General features: G+C 44.6%; 1 protein-coding gene across 1 annotated transcript; it reads right to left on the bottom strand.

The window, feature by feature from the left end:
* Window positions 1-470: 470 nt before the first annotated feature.
* On the bottom strand, window positions 471-21,613 carry LOC141117241 (high affinity immunoglobulin gamma Fc receptor I-like). The gene is made up of 2 exons (XM_073609974.1): window positions 21,338-21,613; window positions 471-710 (listed from the first exon to the last, which is right to left on the bottom strand). Exons 1-2 carry the CDS (start codon window positions 21,558-21,560, stop codon window positions 532-534), a joined length of 402 nt encoding a protein of 133 aa, XP_073466075.1. The 5' UTR covers window positions 21,561-21,613; the 3' UTR covers window positions 471-531.
* Window positions 21,614-23,729: the final 2,116 nt, after the last annotated feature.

The following is a 23,729-nucleotide window of genomic DNA, read 5'->3' as shown; positions in this document are numbered from 1 at the left end:
GGCACTGCGTCCCTTTAAATGACAATTGCGCGGTCGTGTGACGCTGTACCCAAACAAAATTGACGTCCTTTTTTCCCCCACAAATAGAGCTTTCTTTTGGTGGTATTTGATCACCTCTGCAGTATTTATTTTTTGCGCTATAAACAAAAGAAAAACGACAATTTTGAAAAAAAAAAAAAAAACATATCTTTTACTTTTTGCTATAATAAATATCCCAATTTTAAAAAATCTATATATTTTCACGAGCGATCGCGGGCGCCTGGCGGTCATCACGCCTGCCGGACACCCGCATCAGCTCCAGCAGCGAGCCGCGGGCGCTTGTGCCTCCGGCGGCGCGCATGCGCCCCCTAGTGGTTGAAAGGCGAAGCGACGTAGGGTAATGTTGTTTCGCCCAGGGGAGCAAACCTGCCGCAGTACAACTGCGGCGGCTGGTCGGGAAGGGGTTAAGAATGCTAAAGCATCATGGCTTCTATCTCCATCTTCTTTCCCATAACCTCCTGTTACTGACAACATATGGTTGGTGTCAAAGAGTCATTGAGATGACAATTGGTGCTCTTCCACTCTCTCCTCTGCATCTTTGTCATCCTTAGTCTTGGCTGACCTCCCAGTCTTTATGTTGAAGTAGAAAATAACGACCCCTGTAAGTAATAAGATCCCAGATGCCAACAGTCGAATTATGTTTTGTAACATGTAATCCGTATCCATGACACCTGAAAAGATTAAAAAGGAACATGTGAAATATCTATCACAATCAGCAAAAAATTGTGGTAAGGAAAACCTTAAAAGTCATTTTTATATTGCAGCATGGTAGATCAGTGGTCAGCACTATTAGATTTTAGCTTTAAAGTAAGACTATAGGCAAAACTTTTTTCTATTTTGGATAGAGCACAGGACGGTTATAACCCCTGTTAAAAAAAAAAAATTGCCACCTGTGTCCCATTAAAGAAATTTCCCTTTACTTCCTTTCTCATAGCCAAAGAGAAAGTGAGAGGAAATCCTTGTAAATCAAGGGAATTTCTTGGGGACCCCCAAGTCCCGAGAACTAGTATACCCATTGGAAGATTTTCCCTCTATTTTTCTGGAGACAACTCAAAATTTGGGTAATTGTTTTTACTTTCATTCTCAATAATAATGGTAAACAGGACCAATAGAGAGGGTGAGTCTCCCTAATGGGGGCACAAGCCGCAATAAAAACTGGCAGGTGGTCTAATCCCTCTCCACTGCAGCCAAAAAAAAGTCTTGCCTTTAGTTATACTTTAAAGTGCAGTGTGCCAAGTCTAACAATGCCTACATATTACTTACATTACTTCCCTTTTCCTCCATGTATAAATGGCTAACATAGGGGTATGGTATGGTATGGTGGCTTCTGTTCTTTCTTTAGCATGATTCTACCTAGGTTTGCATAGAGCAGATAAAAGAAATAGAACTATTCTCAGGTTTTACTGCCATCAGATAAAAATTGTCAATATGGCACGATGGGTGAGACAAACTACGTTGATTGAAAGTACATTGCAGTCTAGATCCTTCAGGATAAAACCTATGGCTTTAGGAACTGCTAAAGAATCCAATCCAGCACACTTAACACAGCCCTTCTGAGAGACCGAAGAGTTCTCTAAGCAGTACACTTTTAAAATGCATGGGCGCAGGGACGGCATGACAGAAGTGGACAGCAAGGACAGGCAATGTGTAATGTAAGTAGGGCCCCTTTAAGAAAAGGGGGGTGGTCTAGAGCCTGGAGGATCCTGGGGGAAGTTAGTGTTCAGGAGGAACAGGAAGTGACCTCAGTCGAGAGCAAAGAGTGTGAAGATTCCCACCCTCCCAATGTTTGGTCAGTATTACATTTGGGCTTTCTGGACAGCCCAGCAGTGGAGGGTCTTTGGAGGAAGAGAAGAAGGCTGGTATACAAGGTGGTTGGGACCCATCTGTGGTATGGATTTCCCGGGTACCTTCCGGTTAATGAGGGGTTTAACAAGGAAGGGGTTAAAAAATGGTAGGTCACTGCGAATGTCGAGTACCGTCTCTGAGTCGGTGGCTTGCGACTGGAGGCCTAAGTTTTGAAAGAGGTTGGTTGCAGTGACCAAGTTGGTGTCATTGCCCTCAAAGACAACCAAAGTATAGAGGACTTTTGGTTGATGGTTATTTTAAATGTTATCTATTTAACCACTTACCAACCGGCTCATAGCCGAATGACGGCTGCAGGGCGGTTGGATAACTCTGGGAGGGCGTACTATGACGTCCTCCCAGAATTCCCCTCTCGCGCGCCCCCTGGGGCGCGCACCCGAACACATCCGTGACCGCCGGGTCCGGAGGACCCGGCGCATCACGGATCCCGGTAAATGGCCGCTGATCGAGGCCGTTTACCATGTGATCGCGCCGTCAAATGACGGCGCGATCACATGTAAACAGACCGGCGTCATCTGATGACGCCGGTCCCTCTCCTCCCCCTCTCCTCCCCGCCTGTGTACCGATCGGTACACAGTGAGCGGGGAGGGGGATGGATGGATGTCTGCAGCACTGTGGGCTGTATGTGTAGTGCCCACAGCGCTGCACAGAGACATCCAGGCATCCGTCCATCCATGCTCAGCCATCCCCACTATACTGCAATGCTGAGCAATACTCTGCAACACCCCCACAATACTCTGCAATACCCCCACAATACTCTGCAATGCTGTGCAATACTCTGCAACACCCCCACAATACTCTGCAACACCCCCACAATACTCTGCAACACCCCCACAATACTCTGCAATACCCCACAATACTCTGCAATGCTGTGCAATACTCTGCAATACCCCCACAATACTCTGCAATGCTGTGCAGTACTCTGCAATACCCTCACAATACTCTGCAATGCCCCCACAATACTCTGCAATACCCCCACAATACTCTGCAATACCCCCACAATACTCTGCAATGCTGTGCAGTACTCTGCAATACCCCTACAATACTCTGCAATGCCCCCGCCATACTCTGCAATGCCCCCACAATACTCTGCAATGCCCCCGCAATACTCTGCAATGCCCCCGCCATACTCTGCAATGCCCCCGCCATACTCTGCAATGCCCCCGCCATACTCTGCCATGCCCCCGCCATACTCTGCCATGCCCCCGCCATACTCTGCCATGCCCCCGCCATACTCTGCCATGCCCCCGCCATTCCCTGCCATGCCCCCGCCATACCCCGCCATACTCCGCAATACCCCGCCATACCCCGCCATACTCCGCAATACCCCGCCATACCCCGCCATACTCTGCCATACCCTGCAATACCCCGCCATACTCCGCAATACCCCGCCATACCCCGCCATACTCCGCCATACTCTGCCATGCTCTGCAATACCCCGCCATACTCCGCAATACCCCGCCATACTCCGCAATACCCCGCCATACCCCGCCATACTCCGCAATACCCCGCCATACTCCGCAATACCCCGCCATACCGAGCCATGCTCAGCTGTACTCGGCCTCTGTATGTGGCCAGGCTGTGGAAGTCTCACACATGTGGTATCGCCGTACTCAGGAGGAGCAGGGGAATCTATTTTGGGGTGTCATTTTTGGTATGTACATGTTATGTGGTAGAAATATTGTATAAATGGACAACTTTGTGTTAAAAAAAAAATGCGTTTTAACCACTTCCCGCCCACCGGCCGTCATACAACGTCCTTGACTTTGTGCGGAGATATCTGAATGATGGTTGCAGCTACAGGCATCATTCAGATATCGGCTTTTTCAGCCGGCGATTCCCTACACCATGAGAATGATCATAGCAGCTGTTCCACTGCTTGATCGTTCTTACGGGAGGCGAGAGGGGATGTCCCCCCCTCCCGTGCTTCTACCGACTGACCGCTACGATCGAAGCCAGGATCGTTTTTTTTTTTTTTTTTTTTATTTCAGGCTTCCCAGCCTAGAGGTGAGATGTGGAGTCTTATTGACCCCATATCTCACTGTAAAGAGGACCTGTCATGCCATATTCCTATTACAAGGATGTTTATATTCCTTGTAATAGGAATAAAAGTGGTCAAAAACTTTTTTTTTTGGAAAAAAGCATCAAACTAAAATAAATAAAGTAAAATGAACAATAAAAAAAAAAAAAAATTTTAAAGCGCCCCTGTCCCTGCGTGCTCGCATGCAGAAGCGAACGCATACGTAAGTCCCGCCCACATATGAAAACCGTGTTCAAACCACACATGTGAGGTATCGCTGCGATCGGTAGAGCGAGAGTAATAATTTTGGCCCTAGACCTCCTCTGTAACTCAAAACATGTAACCAGTAAAAAATTTTAAAGCGTCGCCTATGGGGATTTTTGAGTAGCAAAGTTTGGCGCCATTCCACAAGCGCGTGCAATTTTGAAAGGTGACATGTTGGGTATCTATTTACTCTGCATAACTTCATCTTTCACATTATGCAAAAACATTAGGCTAACTTTACTGTTTTGGTTTTTGTAAAGCACAAAACAGTTTTTTTCCCCAAAAAAACGCGTTAAAAAAATTGCTGCGCAAATACCGTGCGAGATAAAAAGTTGCAACGACCGCCATTGTATTCTCTAGGGTCTTTGCTAAAAAAACATATATAATGTTTTGGGGTTCTATGTAATTTTCTAGCAAATAAATGATGATTTTTACATGTAGGAGAGAAATGTCAGAATTGGCCTGGGAGCTACAGAACGCCTGAAGGTGCTCCCCTGCATGTTGGGCCTCTGTATGTGGCCACGCTGTGTAAAAGTCTCACACATGTGGTATCGCCGTACTCGGGAGTAATAGCAGAATGTGTTTTGGGGTGTAATTTGTGGTATGCATATGTGGTGTGTGAGAAATAACCTGCTAATATGACAATTTTGTGGGAAAAAAAAAAGTAAAAAAAAAACCTTGATTTTGCAAAGAATTGTGGGAAAAAATGACAACTTCAAAAATCTCACCATGCATCTTTCTAAATACCTTGGAATGTCTTCTTTCCAAAAAGGTATCATTTGGGGGGTATTTGTACTTTTCTGGAATGTTAGGGTCTCAAGAAATTAGATAGGCCGTCAGTACTTCAGGTGTGATCAATTTTCAGATATTCGCACCATAGCTTTTGGACTCTATAACTTTCACAAAGACCAAATAATATCCACCGATTTGGGTTAATTTTACCAAAGATATGTAGCGGTATAAATTTTGGCCAAAATATATGAAGAAAAATTACTAATTTGCAAAATATTATAACAGAAATGAAGAAAAATGCATTTTTTTACAGATTTTTCGGTCTTTTTTCTTTTACGGCGCAAAAAATAAAGAACCCAGCGGTGATTAAATACCACCAAAAGAAAGCTCCATTTGTGTGAAAAAAAGGACAAAAATTTCATATAGATACAGTGTTGCATGGCTGAGTAATTGTCAGAGAGCACCAAAAGCTGAAAATTGGTCTGGTTATTAAGGGGGTTTAAGTGCCCAGTTGTCAAGTGGTTAAGTTACGTTAATTGTAACACGTTTAAATAAAAGGCCATAAAGCCATTTTACTCCAAAACCTTGTCACATCATTTATTGGGTAAATGGGCGGTTTGGAGGTTATGGGATAAGAGGTTTGGTAGGAAAACTGGAGGTATATGTCCTTCGTATGTCATGCACAGTGACAGTGTAAGTGTAGTTGGTGTGTAGACATTTATTAACCGCTTGCCGATCAGCCGCCGCAGTTGTACTACGGCAGCATGGCTCGGCTGCGCAAATTGCCATTATGTTACGTTGGTAACATAAACGGCCACGGCTGATGAGAGTGCCCGGCGGTCTTGATCACCGCCAGGCTCCCGCGATCGCTCAGGGCACACGGAGAACCGGGAGCTGTGTGTAAACACACAGTTTCCGGTTCTCTGAGGGTTGATCTGACAGATCATGTGTTCATACAGAGTATGAACAGCGATCTGTTAGTTTCCCTGCACAGTCCCATCCCCCTTCAGTTAGAACACAAAATAGGACACACATTAACCCCTTCCCTGTCCCTAGTGGTTAACACCTTCACTGCCAGTGACATTTTTACAGTAATCAATGCTTTTTAATCTCACTGATCGCTGTATTAATGCCAATGGTCCCAAAAATGTGTCAAAATTGTCCGACGTGTCTGCCATAATGTCGCAGTCGCGATAAAAATCGCTGATCGCCGCCATTACTAGTAAAAAAAAAATTATTAATACAAAAAAACATAAAACTATCCCCTATTTTGTAGACGCTATAACTTTTGCTCAAACCAATCAATATACGCTTATTGCGATTTTTTTTTTTTACCAAAAATATGTAGAAGAATACGTATCGGCCTAAATTGAGAAAAAAAACGTCTTTTTATATATTTTTTGGGGATATTTATTATAGCAAAAAGTAAAAAATAATGTGTTTTTTTTTTTCAAAAATGTCGCTCTTTTTTTATTTATAGCGCAAAAAATAAAAACCGCAGAGGTGATCAAATACCACCTATTTGTGGGAAAAAAAGGACAAAAATTTTGTTTAGGAGCCACGTCGCACGACCACGCAATTGTCAGTTATAGCGACGCAGTGCCAAATCGCAAAAAGTGCTCTGGTTTTTGGCCAGCCAAATGGTTCCCAACTGGGAAGGACACCAAGAAAACTGTCACAATGGATATGGTCTGGATGGCACCTGCAATAGCTAAGGAAAACAGCAAGGGGGTGCCAATCTAAGCGCAGCAAGGTAGAGAGATGGATCCAGCACACAATATCTGGCAAATCACAGTATGTGGATGATCTCAAGCATTACAGTCATTGGTGCATCTGCAGCTGGGAGGAGTCATCCAGGATTCCAAGATGGAGCTGTTGCTGCAATGAGTGGAGTGTGGTAGCCTAGGTGACCAGACATCCTCATGACAGGAAGCAGGAGGCAGCACATGTGGCTCTATGTTTACTACCATAAGAGGCTCCGCTCGTGGGATCCCTTGGCTTTCTTTGTTTCTCTTAGCTGCTGTTGCATGTTCACCACCACTATGTACAATATGGGATTCATTGCTCTTCACTGCACCAGATGACACCAAGGAACCAACCACAGAATGGAGCTTTGGGGAGAAGAGCCAGCCGTGGAGGACCATAGAGTAAGTAAACCTGCCTGTTCCTTTTCCCCCTAAACATAGGGAGTATTTAGCCCATGTAGTGCAGGGGGACCTCACTGCAAGGGTAGTTTTTTTTTTTTAATTACTGGAGTTGGGTATTAAATTGAGTTGTGAAATGCCAGAAGCTCAGTCAGCTTAGCTTTCTGAATTTTACACAAAATGAGAAAAAAAGTTTTAGGTATAGATAATCTTTAAACCTATGAGATGCTTGGTTACATTTTGGTTCCGAGGCTGAATATGCCTGATGAAGGAGCATGCATGCTCCGAACGCGAGCTCGAATATGCCTCCCATCCTTTAGCACTGACGTGCTTGCTCTGTGACCATCTTCAGCCTCGGGAACCACTGGAGACGCCGGGAACTGCTGACCACCACCGCTGTCCAGCTGGACTACAGGAGCCCAAGTTTCTTATGCCATACACATTATATCTCACCAAAATGTGATTTGATCTCACTTTTATTAAACATTGAATTTTAACTGACATACTGCACTCAGAGTGTCACCGCTCCTCTCTCTCTCACCCATATCCACAGAGTGACTTCTGCTCTCTACAGCTGGCTGTCCACACTGATACAGACCAGAACCCCTGAACCCTGGTCTGGTCTCAGCAGTAAATGAATTTTGCCTACTGGCACAACTGGACCTTGGAACTATTTCCATATCGCACTAGCTGCATTTATAGCGCGCCATCTTTTTTCATTTCATTTCTCTGACCTCCAATGGAAAGTTGATCATTCCTCTGAGTTCCTGAGTGCTAATTGTAAAGTAGACAATTCATTTGAACTCTAATGAAAAGTGGATGATCCCTCTGAAATCTAATGTAAAGTGGTCCATTCAATTGACCTCTAAGGTAAAGTGGACCTTTTATCTGAACTGTAATTCAAAGTGAATGACTTCTCTGATCTCTAATGTAAAAGGGAGTAGTCATGCTGAATTCTAAGTTAATGTAAAATATAGGATTTTTATAACAGCTTACCTGTAAAATCCTTTTCTTTGAAGTACATCACGGGACACAGAGCCATAGTAGTTACTGTGTGGGTTATAGGCCACCTTCAGGTGATGGACACTGGCACGCCCTAAGAAAAATGTGCACTCCCTATATAACCCCTCCCACTACTGGGAGTACCTCAGTTTTGTAGCAAAGCAATACACGTGTATACCAAAAAGGGAGGGGCCTCTGTGTCCCCTAATGTACTTCAAAGAAAAGGATTTTACAGGTAAGCTGTTATAAAAATCCTATTTTCTTATCCTACATCACGGGACACAGAGCCATGGTAGTTACTATGTGGGATATCCCATAGCAATGCCAACTGAAGGGAGGGAGACTCAACAAAAGTAGGGCACTAAGAGACTAGAAGACTTATACTGCAGCCTGCAGTACACTGCGCCCAAAGGCGTTATCCTCATGACCTTTTACATCTACTTAATAGAATCTGGTAAATGTACGAACTGAAGACCAAGTTGCGGCCTTGCAGATCTGAGCCATGGAGGCTTGGTGATGCACTGCCCAAGAAGCACTAACAGCCCTGGTGGAGTGCACTTTAATATGAAAAGGAGGAATTTTCCTTTTTAAACCATAAGCTTGAACAATCACTTAGAAATAGTAGATTTTGATGCTGTCTGTCCTCTTTTAGGACCGTCTGGCAATACAAACAAAACATCTGTTTTACAAATCTGAGCGGTCACTTTCAAATAGACTTTGACTGCTCTCACCACATCAAGAGACTGTAGTGACTTTTCTTCCACAGAATGAGGTTCTGGAAAAAATTAAGGCAGAACAATATCCTGGTTTAAATGAAAACCTGACACTACCTTTGGTAGGAAATTAGGTTGAGGCCGCAATACAACCTTATCCTTATGAATAATCAAATATGGTTGTTTACAAGAAAAAGCAGCCAACTCTGATACTCTTCTTGCAGAAGATATGGCAACCAAGAAAATTATTTTCCTCGTCAAGAGGACCAAGGGAATATCTCAAATTGGCTCAAAAGGCTGTTTTTGTAAAGCCGACAGGACTAAATTTAAGTCCCAAGGGTTCAGGGGTGACCTAACTGGGGGATTAATCCGCGTTACCCCCTGAATAAAGTTACGAACCAGAGAGTGTGAAGCAAGTGGTCGTTGAAAAAATACAGATAAGGCCGACACTATGACATATTTTCTGGGGTGCCAACCCCTGGATTCACACCAGGAGACATATGCCTTCCAGACTCTATAGTATATGACTCTGGAGGCCAGCTTCCTAGCATTAACCAAAGAAGAAACTACTGAAGCTGACAGCCCACGGACCTTTACAATGTGGGTCTCAATAGCCAAACCATTAAATTTAGCGTTTGTAAGGTAGGATGGAATACTGGACCTTGCAAGAGAAGGTCTGGCCACAGTGGTAGGGTCCAAGGGTCCCCTACCGCCAGCTTTATGATTTCAGCAAACCAAGATCTTCTGGGCCACGCTGGGGCCACCAGAATCACCTACTTCCCTTCTTGATCCTGCGAAGAAGACGTGGAAGCAGCATAACAGGAGGGAACGCATAGATCAGTGAAAACTGATCCCACGGAAAGACCAAGGCATCTGTTCCGCATGCCATCGAATCCCTTGTCCTTGACACAAAGTTGTCGATCTTGTTGTTGAACCTGGACGCAAACAGATCCACGTCCAGAACTCCTCATTTTTGACATATTGACAGAAAGATGTCAGGATGAAGGGAGCATTCTCCCGGGAACAATTGTTGGCGACTCAAGTAGTCCGCATGACAATTCTCTATCCCTGGAATGAAAATTGCTGATATGCAAGGAATGTTGTTTTCTGCCCAAGAAAGAATATGATTCACCTCTTTCTGGGCCACATGACTTCTCATGCCCCCTTGGTGATTGATATAGGTCACCGCTGTGGCATTGTCGGATTGGATTCTGACAGGACAATTCCGTAGTATGGACGTGCAGGCCTCCAGGGCCAGGCGTACTGCTTGAATCTCTAGAATATTGATGGGCAAGGTCATCTCTGATTTGGACCATTTCCCTTGGACAGATGCTTCTTCCAAGACTGCTCCCCAGCCCAGAAGGCTGGCATCTGTTGTTACCACCTTCCAGGTAACTGGTAGAAAGGATTTCCCTTTTTGAAGATTCTTGGATATCAACCCCCAATTGAGGCTCTGACGCACATTGGGGGATAAACGCATTGGGAAATCCAGAGCTTGGACCTTCTTGTTGCAAGTTGAAAGGATACTGTTTTGCAGCAGGCTTGAATGAAACTGCACATAAGGAACGGCCTCAAAAGAAGCCACCATCTTTCCCAACAATTTCATGCAAAGTCGAATAGAAGGATTCTTCTTTGTTTGGACCAACTGAATCAGTTCCTTTTTGGGACTGATCCTTTCCTGGGGCAAAAACACCCTCTTCTGAGCTGTATCTATGATCAGCCCCAGGTACTGCAATCTCCTTGATGGTTTTAAGGAGGATTTCTTTAGGTTGAGAATCCAACCTAGGTATTCCAGGTAGCTGACTGCGGTGACCAAAGTTTAGTTTAAGCGGGCTACTGATCGATCTATCAAGAGTAGATCATCTACGTAGGCTAGTATCGTTATACCTTGAGCCCTTAGCCTGGCTAAAGGAGGAGCCAGGACCTTTGTAAAAACTCAAGGTGCAGTAGCTAGACCGAAAGGCAGAGCTACAAACTGGAAATGAAGATTTTTCTACCTCGAAGCGTAGAAATTTCTGGTGAGCAGGGAAAATTGGCACATGGAGATAAGCATCCTTGATGTTGATTGACGCCAGAAGTTCCCCCCCTTGTAGGATGGAGACTACTGATCGGATTGACTCCATGCGAAAAGAACAGATATTCAAAAACCGGTTTAGATCTTTGAGACCTAAAATGGGTCTGATATCCCCGTTTGGTTTTGGAACCATGAACAGGTTTGAATAAAACCCCAAACCTTGCTGTTCCAATGGGACCACCGATATCACTCTTTGAGACAAGACATGATCCAAAGCTAGAAAGAGAGACTTCTTTTTCACTGGATCTCTGGGAACGTTTGATCTGAGAAAACGAGGAGACAGGAACTCTCAGAACTCTAGTTTGTAAATTGAAGATGCCACCCATCTGTCTTGACATTGTTCCTGCCAGACCTTTGAAAACTGTAGAAGCCTTCCCCCCATTCGAGCGAGCAGGGGGCGCACTTTCATAAGGAGGCTTTAGTATTCTGTTTTGTGGGTTTCTTCCCCCAGGTCCTTTTTTGGCCTTGGGACTGACCCTGAGGTTTGCCTCTTGAACCTGGCGGTTAGGGATGAGCCGAACACCCCCCTGTTCGGTTCGCACCAGAACATGCGAACAGGAAAAAAGTTCGTTCGAACATGCGAACACCGTTAAAGTCTATGGGACACGAACATGAATAATCAAAAGTGCTAATTTTCAAGGCTTATATGCAAGTTATTGTCATAAAAAGTGTTTGGGGACCTGGGTCCTGCCCCAGGGGACATGGATCAATGCAAAAAAAAGTTTTAAAAACGGCCGTTTTTTCAGGAGCAGTGATTTTAATAATGCTTAAAGTCAAACAATAAAAGTGTAATATCCCTTTAAATTTCGTACCTGGGGGGTGTCTATAGTGTGCCTGTAAAGGGGCGCATGTTTCCTGTGTTTAGAACAGTCTGACAGCAAAATGACATTTTGAAGGAAAAAACTCATTTAAAACTACCCGCGGCTATTGCATTGCCGACAATACACATAGTATTGTTCATTCATAGTAAGTTCATTGATAAAAAACGGCATGGGAATTCCCCAAAGGGGAACCCCGAACCAAAATTAAAAAAAAAAAATGACGTGGGGGTCCCCCTAAATTCCATACCAGGCCCTTCAGGTCTGGTATGGATATTAAGGGGAACCCCAGCCAAAATTAAAAAAAAAAATGACGTGGGGTTCCCCCTAAATTCCATACCAGACCCTTCAGGTCTGGTATGGATTTTAAGGGGAACCCCGCGCCAAAAAAAAAAAAAAAAAACGGCGTGGGGTCCCCCCAAAAATCCATACCAGACCCTTATCCGAGCACGCAACCTGGCAGGCCGCAGGAAAAGAGGGGGGGACGAGAGTGCGGCCCCCCCTCCCTCCTGAACCGTACCAGGCCACATGCCCTCAACATTGGGAGGGTGCTTTGGGGTAGCCCCCCAAAACACCTTGTCCCCATGTTGATGAGGACAAGGGCCTCATCCCCACAACCCTGGCCGGTGGTTGTGGGGGTCTGCGGGCGGGGGCTTATCGGAATCTGGAAGCCCCCTTTAACAAGGTGACCCCCAGATCCCGGCCCCCCCCCTGTGTGAAATGGTAAGGGGGTACATAAGTACCCCTACCATTTCACGAAAAAAGTGTCAAAAATGTTAAAAATGACAAGAGACAGTTTTTGACAATTCCTTTATTTAAATGCTTCTTCTTTCTTCTATCTTGCTTCATCTTCTGGTTCTTCTGGCTCTTCTGGTTCTTCTGGTTCTTCCTCCGGCGTTCTCGTCCAGCATCTCCTCCGCGGCGTCTTCTGTCTTCTTCTCCTCGGGCCGCTCCGCACCCATGGCATGGGGGGGAGGCTCCCGCTCTTCTCTTCTTCTCTTCTTCTCTTCTTCTTTTCTTCTTTTCTTCTTTTCTTCTCTTCTTCTTCATTTTCTTCTCCGGGCCGCTCCGCAATCCATGCTGGCATGGAGGGAGGCTCCCGCTGTGTGACGGCGCTCCTCGTCTGACAGTTCTTAAATAACAGAGGGGGGCGGGGCCACCCGGTGACCCCGCCCCCCTCTGACGCACGGTGACTTGACGGGACTTCCCTGTGACGTCACGGGGAATGCCACAGGGAAGTCCCGTCAAGTCACCGTGCGTCAGAGGGGGGCGGGGTCACCGGGTGGCCCCGCCCCCCTCTGTTATTTAAGAACTGTCAGACGAGGAGCGCCGTCACACAGCGGGAGCCTCCCTCCATGCCAGCATGGATTGCGGAGCGGCCCGGAGAAGAAAATGAATAGGAAGAAGAGAAGAAGAGAAGAAAAGAAGAAAAGAAGAAAAGAAGAGAAGAAGAGAAGAGCGGGAGCCTCCCCCCCATGCCATGGGTGCGGAGCGGCCCGAGGAGAAGAAGACAGAAGACGCCGCGGAGGAGATGCTGGACGAGAACGCCGGAGGAAGAACCAGAAGAACCAGAAGAGCCAGAAGAACCAGAAGATGAAGCAAGATAGAAGAAAGAAGAAGCATTTAAATAAAGGAATTGTCAAAAACTGTCTCTTGTCATTTTTAACATTTTTGACACTTTTTTCGTGAAATGGTAGGGGTACTTATGTACCCCCTTACCATTTCACACAGGGGGGGGGCCGGGATCTGGGGGTCACCTTGTTAAAGGGGGCTTCCAGATTCCGATAAGCCCCCCGCCCGCAGACCCCCACAACCACCGGCCAGGGTTGTGGGGATGAGGCCCTTGTCCTCATCAACATGGGGACAAGGTGTTTTGGGGGGCTACCCCAAAGCACCCTCCCAATGTTGAGGGCATGTGGCCTGGTACGGTTCAGGAGGGAGGGGGGGCCGCACTCTTGTCCCCCCCTCTTTTCCTGCGGCCTGCCAGGTTGCGTGCTCGGATAAGGGTCTGGTATGGATTTTTGGGGGGACCCCACGCCGTTTTTTTTTTTTTTTTTTGGCGCGGGGTTCCCCTTAAAATCCATACCAGACCTGAAGGGTCTGGTATGGAATTTAGGGGGAACCCCACGTCATTTTTTTTTTTAAATTTTGGCCGGGGTTCCCCTTAATATCCATACCAGACCTGAAGGGCCTGGTATGGAATTTAGGGGGACCCCCACGTCATTTTTTTTTTTTAATTTTGGTTCGGGGTTCCCCTTTGGGGAATTCCCATGCCGTTTTTATCAATGAACTTCTATGTGTATTGTCGGCAATGCAATAGCCGCGGGTAGTTTTAAATGAGTTTTTTCCTTCAAAATGTCATTTTGCTGTCAGACTGTTCTAAACACAGGAAACATGCGCCCCTTTACAGGCACACTATAGACACCCCCCAGGTACGAAATTTAAAGGGATATTACACTTTTATTGATTGACTTTAAGTATTATTAAAATCACTGCTCCTGAAAAAACGGCCGTTTTTAAAACTTTTTTTTGCATTGATCCATGTCCCCTGGGGCAGGACCCAGGTCCCCAAACACTTTTTATGACAATAACTTGCATATTAGCCTTTAAAATTAGCACTTTTGATTTCTCCCATAGACTTTTAAAGGGTGTTCCGCGGCATTCGAATTTGCCGCGAACACCCCAAATTGTTCGCTGTTCGGTGAACTTGCGAACAGCCAATGTTCGAGTCGAACATGAGTTCGACTCGAACTCGAAGCTCATCCCTACTGGCGGTGGAGGCCGTCGTGACTGCCTGGAGGCTGATGCCCCCGGAACTAGAGAAGAAGCACGTTTAAAAGAAAAATGCCTAAACTTCTTAACCGGTAAAAGGGAACTTTTCCCATTCGAAATTCTTTGGATATACTTATCCATATTGTCTCCAAACAACCGTTCACCATGAAAAGGGAAACTGGACAAGAGCTTTTTGCATGGCGCTTCGGCTGACCAAATTTTCAACCATAGGATTTTACGCACATGTACCAGCCCTAGCATGAGCCGTGAGGCCTGGAGAATAGAATCTTTCATAGCGTCTACTGTAAAACACAACACTTCTGATATTCCAGCCAAATCCTGGGCCTGCTGATCAGGCATAACTTTGAGTACCTCTATAAACTGGTCCTTTAAGGACTGAGATATTCCGATCGCTGCCAGTGCAGGTTGAACAACTGAACCTGAGAGTGAAATATAGTTTTTAAAAAGGAACTCTAACTTCTTATCTGTTGGATCCTATAGCATATGAGCATTGTCTACTAGACAAGTCAGGTTTTTATTTACAGAGGATATAGCAACGTCAATTGCTGGAATTCCCCATTTCTTATAAAACTCTTCCTCCATAGGAAAAAGTATTAAAAACTTTTTCGGAGGAAAAAAACTGTTTATCTGGGTGCTCCCACTCAGAATACATTAGCTTCCCCTACCATGAATGGATAAGAAAAGAATGAACAGATTGGGGAGGCTTTAGTGAACCCAAACCAGAAGTGGGCTCATCGACTGACTGCGTTATTGGCAGTAAAAATGTGGAGCGGACCAATTCAGTGAGAAACTGTACCAACAATCTTTCCTGCGAACCTGACACTTCTGTATCAGGTTCTTCAGAAGAGGAGACGTCAGCCTCTTCCTGATCCTTTGAAAGAAATTCGTCATCTCTCGCCCCTTGTTCCTCAGCATAAGGGTCCTGAGCAATGGACGGAGACCTGCTGCGCTTAGTCCCACTCTGGGATTCAATTAAAGCATCAATTATTTTCTCCAAGCTTAAAAAGGTTGAAGAAAAAAAAACTCCTTAGTAATATACCCAGGGGCTGCAGTCTTAAGAGCAGCTGCAACACTCGTCACTCCTGATGGTTCACTCTGAGCAGCCATATTACTCTCAGGGGAGGATGCCATCTTTTTTGCGATGGTTCTAGGCGTCTGTGTGACTGTAGAAGTCTTTCTATAGCCCTTTTTTGAGGTTCTTTTACCCCCCTTCCAACCATAGCCCAATGCACAAAGCAGAGGTACTACCAGAAGGAATGCATCCACTGCTTCAGCAATAGTCCCGCTCTGTCGCTGCTATTAATGCTCAGCTTGATGCAGTAGTAAATGTGTCAAAAGGAATGCCTGTGTCACCAAACCTCCACCTTTGCTCTTGTGTCCCTTCTTCAGCATGTAACAACACAAATGGTGCCTTTTAAACACACCTTCCCGTGCTGCACGTTGAAGGACGCCAATGCCGCGCTAAGCCCCGCTCCCCTGTCACCTACGGCCCTTCCCCTCTTTTTTAAAAAGAGCTCTTTCCCACGCGAGCGTGGGCTCCTGATCCTATGGGATCCACAGGGAGGAAGGAGGAATTGCGGAGGGGGGTCTGGAAGCCGCCGAGTGGCATGCCGTTTTTCTTTTTTTAATCTTGTTGCGCTCTTTCCCCAAGAAGAGGGGAAGAAAAAATAGCACAGGGGGCATATGGTGGGGAGCGGGAACCCCCCCAGACTTACCGGAGGTCTGCTGCTTGGCCGGTGGAAGAAGAAACTGCTGCTTCCTAAACACAACATGGGCTTTCTGAGAAGCATGAGACGGTAAGTGCTCAATACAGCCCCCAGTGGTGACACATAGACATGACAAAACTTACTAAATTTAAAGAAGACCATTATAAGAAAATTTTACAAATTACAAACTCTCTAAAAAGAGAAGCATTACAGGCAAGACGATACGAGGCCCGGGTACCATTCAATTCGGCCAAAAAGACACTTTGAATGGATCCGGCTGCATGGCTAGTCCCAGCAAGGATTGCTCCAGTGGAGCTCAGCACAGCACATCTTTACTCGTGGCCAACACCTTAGACACTGGCGAAAAAACTGAGGTACTCCCAGTAGTGGGAGGGGTTATATAGGGAGTGCACTTTTTTCTTAGGGCGTGCCAGTGTCCATCACCTGAAGGTGGCCTATAACCCACATAGTAACTACTATGGCTCTGTGTCCCGTGATGTACGATAAGAAAATGTGGTGAGAATAGGGGAGTAGTACTGAATGCTGTATTATCCTAATTTTTCCCAGGATTCACAAGCCAATAACAAAAATGGTCAGATTTAAATCTCATGTTTATGCATGGCAGGCAGGGAAGGTGACCCATTTGACAAACTACAGTCCAGCTTAAGGCACATTTGATAGAAAGCATAATAAATGTTATAAAAAGTTATGAAACAGGTGATGGTGATGGTGATGGTGACCCTTGCTAATTTTCAGCCTGCCTTCCCTATTTCCATAAGTGGCCATCATTTTCAGGTCCAAATTCAGTGTGAAGCTCCTTATTTTTTTCTTGGGCTATAGGAAAGGCTTCCTGGAGACTAAAGCCCTCACCTTTCTATTCCTTCCAGAAAATTTTACTCATCCTGGTTGATCTTGGAGGCAGAAGCTTCAGAGTACTGTGATACCAGAGACACCATCTCCTTGGCTTCATATGTCCCAGTGATAATTACAATTGTACATAATATATATTCTGCATAGGCTACAACCCTCAAAGGCAACTAACCACAGGGTCCCCACTGGTACCCCGCACAATGTGCCACTCCCTCTTCTCCTTATGAAGGGATTGAATGCACACACCACTGTCCTCTGCTATTACCACTTCCACCCCATTTAGAGTTGGTCAGTTGTCATACCCCCCACTGTTCTTGATTTGATGGGACTGCCCTGGGATTTTAACACAATCTCAGTGTCCCACGGATCCAAGATGTGTCCGGAAGCCAAAGGTTGGAGTGCTTGTTCCAATACCCAGCTCCTGTTTTATGTAGTTTCTGTACCTAAAAGAGTTTACAGAGTCCCAGCTCCAGGAGAAGGTACTTTGCTTGGCTGTCCGGCCAGCTGGCGAAGACACTGGTTGGTTGCTCAGGTCTCCCAGGAGAGCCCGGGAGAGCCGCGGAAGACAGCGGGAGAGACGTCCTCTCCTGCTGCTTGTAATAGCAACTGAGTGGCTAGTAAGCTGCTCCGATTGCTATTACAAGAGAGCCGACCGCCGACTCTAAAAAACAATACAGGGATGATGCCTGCAGATGCAGCCATCATCCTGGGAAACAGATCCTGCCCCCCTAAAAAATGCCGCACCAGACAAACACCTTGTTTGCCTCATAATAAATACGCCATTGGGTGAGCTACCAGCATGCTATAGGACTCCTGACACAGTGTAAGGTAAGTATGCAGACCAACAAGGTTTAATTAGTGTTAGGGGTGAGTTTAGAGGCTTTGTTAGGTTTGTATTAGGCTTGGAGTTTAATTTTTTGGGGAATCGCATACTGAGGTTAAATTTTAAAGTGGTTGTAAACCTCAGACACGAAATATGAACAAAGCATATCCCTCTATAGTGTGTACCTGTCTCAATTAAGAGTACCTGAAGCTTCCCGCTGTCCTCCAGGGGAGGTGGGACAGGAAGGTGAATGCTTATGCTGGGCATACAGAGGTCGAATTCTGAATAAATTTTCTTTCGAAAATCGTAATGATTAATTTTCGTTCAAATTTCGCACTATTAATGGGCCCTGGCAACGGCCAATTTTCGTGCACTTTTCTGCAGCAACATGAGGTGAAATTGAAGGCTTGGTTAGTCGAATTTCGAAACCAATGGTGGCACCATCAGATTACAAAAAGCATGAAACGACTGATTTTCCAAAGAAAATTCATTTGGAATTTGACCCATGTATGGCCTGTATTAGATTGGAGCATCAGGGGTGAAGACTTTGCTCGTATAGAGTGTCCTGGAGAGTTGGGGAGAAGCGTCTACTGGTGGACATTGCAGGAAGTTCTGATGGTTGCCGTAGTTTGAGGATCCCTGATCTAAAGGGTATGAGTGCGTAACTGAAGCTGCTCTACAGTTGGAATAATATAGAGCTCCGACCTTGCTTAAAGATCCTGCTTTTTTTCTGTATTGACTGTCAGCAGAAAACCAGAGTCTGCGCTTTTCTACCTTTGGGTCTCCTGTGCCCTGTTTCCTCTCTCCCTTTTTTTATTTGGACGTACAATAAAGCGGATCTTTACTGCATCTGAGCACCACAAACCAAAAACACTATTTAAATAATTTTTAGGCTTCATGCATGCTTGGCCGTGACTTACCTTTGCTGCGGGGAAAATGCAATACGATTTGGCACGGTTTTGTGGTTTCCCACGGACAGCGGTCAAAACGTTCCTATCCTGATTGCAATTCCTCTGCATTCAGGAGAAGGAGGTTGAACCTCATCTAACCGCAGCACCCCCTAAACTCTGCTAAAAGCCTAGGCTTTTATACATTTGGGTTTAAGAGCTTTGGCAAAAAAAACACCAAAAGCTCCTAAACTGCCCGTGTACATGAAACCTTAATATTCAACGCAAACTGCCCCATCCATCCATGTCTCTTTGCTTTATTTTGTTGAGAAATCACGTTAAAAAACACCCCCTAGCATTTCTGGCCGAGGCCATCTTGAGTAAGGGCCAATGATTCATCTAGCATTTACTCCCTGGAATCCATCTGCCCTTAGCTCAGGCATGCATGCAGGAGAATGTACTAAGCTGAGAAATCCCCTCCTCCCCTCCTGAAGACTCCTGGGTTACTTAAAAAAGTCTTTACCCAGCGTTGACCCTCCTGAAGACTGACATACTGGGATATATGACATAATTTGCCTAGGCAAGAAACCAGAAAGTAACTGAAGAAATGTATAAAAAAGGTTTAAAGCAAAACAATATGATATACCGTATATACTCGAGTATAAGTCAAATTTTTCAGCACATTTTTTTTGTGCTGAAAGTGCCCCCCTCGACTTATACTCGAGTCAAGCACTTTTCTGCAGCAAAAAATTTCATTTTCCGAACCAACTTTGGGGCCCCGTATCTCAGGGCCACTTGGTACTAGGAACCCCACATTTGGTGTGCAGCCCAGTGGAACTGGTCCCACAACATATCCAAAGCTGAAGTTCCTAGCACTAAGTGGCCCCGAGATACGGGGCCCCAAAATCGGTTCGGAAAATGTCATTCTCTGCTGCAGAAGTGCTTGACATCAGGAACCCCAGCTTTGGACATTCTATGGTGCTAGTTCCACTGGGTTTGCACACCAAATTTGGGGTTCTTAGCACTATGTGGCCCCGAGATACAGGGCCCCAAAATTGGTCAACTGTGTCCATCTGCAGCAATGTCATTTCGGGACCCTTTGGGTTCAGAGACCCCAAATTTTGGCTGCAGCTAGGGGGCATCTAGGAACCCTTAACTACCGAGTTTGAAGTTCAGGGGACCTATGGCTGCAAATGGGCACAGTGAGGCTGCAAATGGGCATTGTTGACCCTCTTTTCCACTTACAGTAGCTGTGCATTTCTCACCCTCGTCTTATACTCGGGTCAATAAGTTTTTCCAATTTTTTTTGTGGTAAATTAGGGCCTCGACTTATACTTGGAACGACTTATACTCGAGTATATACGGTACTTTCTTATATGCTTACTAAGGCTAGCAGCATGAGGATTCAAAATAATCAATGTTGATTGAGTGAAGTTCCATTTTAACCTCTACTGAACTGTCCTAAAGTAAGTCAATGATTCAACCCTGAGGTAAAATGTCAGCACACCAAGCCATTTGGGGGGCCAAACTGCCTCAGTGGGAGGAGGGGATGCTACATCCCTAGAAGTTTATCCACCTGTTATTTTTTAGGGACTATAACAGCCCAGACTGGACATCATTACTACGTAAATTTGAAGTTAGATGATTACTCATTAACCACTTAAAGAATCAGCCGCCGCAGTTGTACTGCAGCAGGTTGGCTCTCCTGGGCAAATCGCCGTCATGATACGGTGGCCGCTTTAAGACCACTAGGGGGCGTGCACGCCGCTAGAGCCGATACGCATGGCCGGCGGCTGTTATGTGCGCCGGCCACCCGCGATTGCTCCTGAGAGAGAAAGAACGGGGTTCTGTCAATGTAAACAGAAAGATCCCCATTCTTTCAGCGGAGGATAGACAGATCTTCTGTTCTTGTGATTAGGAACAGCGATCTGTCTCCTCCCTCTGTCACTACACTGCCCCACAGTTAGAAACACCTCCCTAGGGAAAACTTAACCCCTTGATCGCCCCCTAGTGTTAACCCCTTCCCTGCCAGTGACATTTATACAGTAATCGGTGCTTATTTTTAGCTCGGATCGCTGTATAAATGTCAATGGTCCCAAAAAAGTGTCAAAAGTGTCCGATGTGTCCGCCACAATGTAGCAGTCGCGCTAAAAATTGCTGATCACCGCCATTACTAATATAAAAAAAAATAAATAATAATAAAAATGCCATAAATCTATCCCCTATTTTGTAGACGCTATAACTTTTATCATAGCAAAAAGTAAAAAATATTGTTTTTATTTAAAATTGTCGTTTTTTTTATATTTATAGCGCAAAAAATAAAAAATGCAGAGGTGAACAAATACCACCAAAATAAATCTCTATCTGTGGGAAAAAAAAGGATGTAAATTTTGTTTGGGTACAGAGTCGCACGGCCACGCAATTGTCAGTTAAAGCGACGCAGTGCCGTATCGCAAAAAATAGCCTGGTCAAAAAGGCGGCAAATCCTTCTGGTCCTTAAGTGGTTAATTTACTATTAAATGCTGAGTCCTCTGATTTGGGTTTATGAAATATAACTCATTCCTTTGGACGGTCCTGTGGTTGACTCACCCTTTATCTCGACCAACATCTCCTGACTTCTCTTCTTTACACTGTTGGTTGCAGTTGTCACTTCACATGAATAATTTCCAGAGTCCTTCACCTGAGTGGACTGAACTCCATATTGATTATATGAAGAGAATTCTTGGACATTCCGTCCATCTTTGTGAAAAGCAAATTTGAGTTGTGTCCTCGGTCTGAGTGGACTGAGACTAGTGTTACATGTCAGGGTCATCTCATCACCTTCTACCACTGGATATGGGGTCACGTTTATCTCTGGAATTTCAAGTAGTTCTGAAAAAAAAAAAATCACATATTTGAACTGTAATGTATCTTTTACAGTGTCTTGAAAAAGTATTCATTCCCCTTGAAATTTTCAACATTTTGTCATGTTACAACCAAAAACGTAAATGTGTTTTATTGGGATTTTATGTGATAGACCAACACAAAGTGGCACATAATTGTGACGTGGAAGAAAAAAAATGGTTTCCAAATTGTTTTACAAATAAATATCTGAAAAGTGTGGCGTGGATTTGTATTCAGTCCCCTTTACTTTGATACCCCTAACTAAAATCTAGTAGACCCAATCGCCTTCAGAAGTCACCTAATTAGTAAATAGAGTCCACCTGTGTGTAATTTAATTTATAAATACAGCTGTTCTGTGAAGCCCTCAGAGGTTTGTTAGAGAATCTTAGTGAACAAACATCATCATGAAAGCTAAGGAACAAACCAGACAGGTCAGGGATAAAGTTGTGGAGAAGTATAAAGCAGGGTTAGGTTATAAAAAAAATATCCCAAGCTTTGAACATCTCACGGAGCACTGTTCAATCCATCATCCGAAAATGGAAAGAGTATGGCAACTGCAAACCTACCAAGACATGGCCGTCCACCTAAACTGAATGGCCGGGCAAGGAAAGCATTCATCAGAGAAGCAGCCAAGAGGCCCATGGTAACTCTGGAGGAGCTGCAGAGATCCACAGCTCAGGTGGGAGAATCTGTCCACAGGACAACTATTAGTCGTACACTCCACAAATCTGGCCTTTATTTAAAAGTGGCAAGAAGAAAGCCATTGTTGAAAAAAAAAAAAACATAAGAAGTTCCATTTGCAGTTTGTGAGAAGCCATGTAGGGGACACAGCAAACATGTGGAAGAAGGTGCTCTGGTCAGATGAGACCAAAATTGAACTTTTTGGCCTAAAAGCAAAATGCTATGTGTGGCAGAAAACTAAAACTGCACATCACCCTGAACACACCATCCCCACCGTGAAACATGGTGGTGGCAGCATCATGTTGTGGGGATGCCTTTCTTCAGCAGGGATAGGGAAGCTGTTCAGAGTTGATGGGAAGATGGATGGATCCAAATACAGGGCAATCTTAAAAGAAAATCTGTTACAGCCTGCAAAAGACTTGAGACTGGGGCGGAGGTTCACCTTCCAACAGGGCAACAACCCTAAACATACAGCTAGAGCTACCATGGAGTGGTTTAGATCAAAGCATATTCATGTGTTAGAATGGTCCAGTCAAAGTCCAGACCTAAATCCCATTGAGAATCTGGGGCAAGACTTGAAAATTGCTGTTCACAGATGCTCTCCATCCAATCTGACAGAGCTTGAGATATTTTGCAAAGAAGAATGGGCAAAAATGTCCCTCTCTAGATGTGCAAAGCTGGTAGAGACATCCCCAAAAAGACTTGCAGCTGTGATTGCAGTGAAAGGAGGTTCTATAAAGTATTGACCCAGGGGGGCTGAATACAAATGTACCCCACACTTTTCACATATTTATTTTTAAAACTGTTTGAAAACCATTTATCATTTTCCTTCCACTTCACAATTATGTGCCACTTTGTGTTGGTCTATCATATGAAAATCCCAATAAAATACATTTATGTTTTTGGTTGTAACATGACAAAATGTGGAAAATTTCAAGGGGTATGAATACTTTTTCAAGGCACTGTATATCCCAGTTTGTAGACACCATAACTTTCAGGCAAACCAATCAATATACACTTATTGGGATTTATTTATTTATTTTTTTATCAAAGACGTAGCAGAATACATTTTGGCTGAAATTTATGAAGAAATTTGATTTTGTTGTGGATATTTTTTGCAACAGAAAGTAAAAAATATTGTTTTTTTTTTTCAAATTCTTTTTTCATTTATATCACAAAAAAAAAATCAAGTGGTGATCAAATATCACCAAAAGGAAGCTCTATTTGTGTAAAAAAAAAAGACAAACTATACAGTAAAACCTTGGTTTGAGAGCGTTTTGCAAGACAAGCAAAATTTTTTTTATACATTTTGACTTGATATACAAGCGATGTCTTGATATACAAGTAGCGACACGTCACAACTGAGTATAAAAGAGAAGAGAGGAGCCTCTTAATGTAGCAATATGGTTACATTTAA

This window comes from Aquarana catesbeiana, linkage group LG13, assembly GCF_042186555.1.
Source record: "Aquarana catesbeiana isolate 2022-GZ linkage group LG13, ASM4218655v1, whole genome shotgun sequence".
NCBI lineage: Eukaryota > Metazoa > Chordata > Amphibia > Anura > Ranidae > Aquarana > Aquarana catesbeiana.
This window is presented reverse-complemented; position numbering and strand designations above follow the sequence as displayed.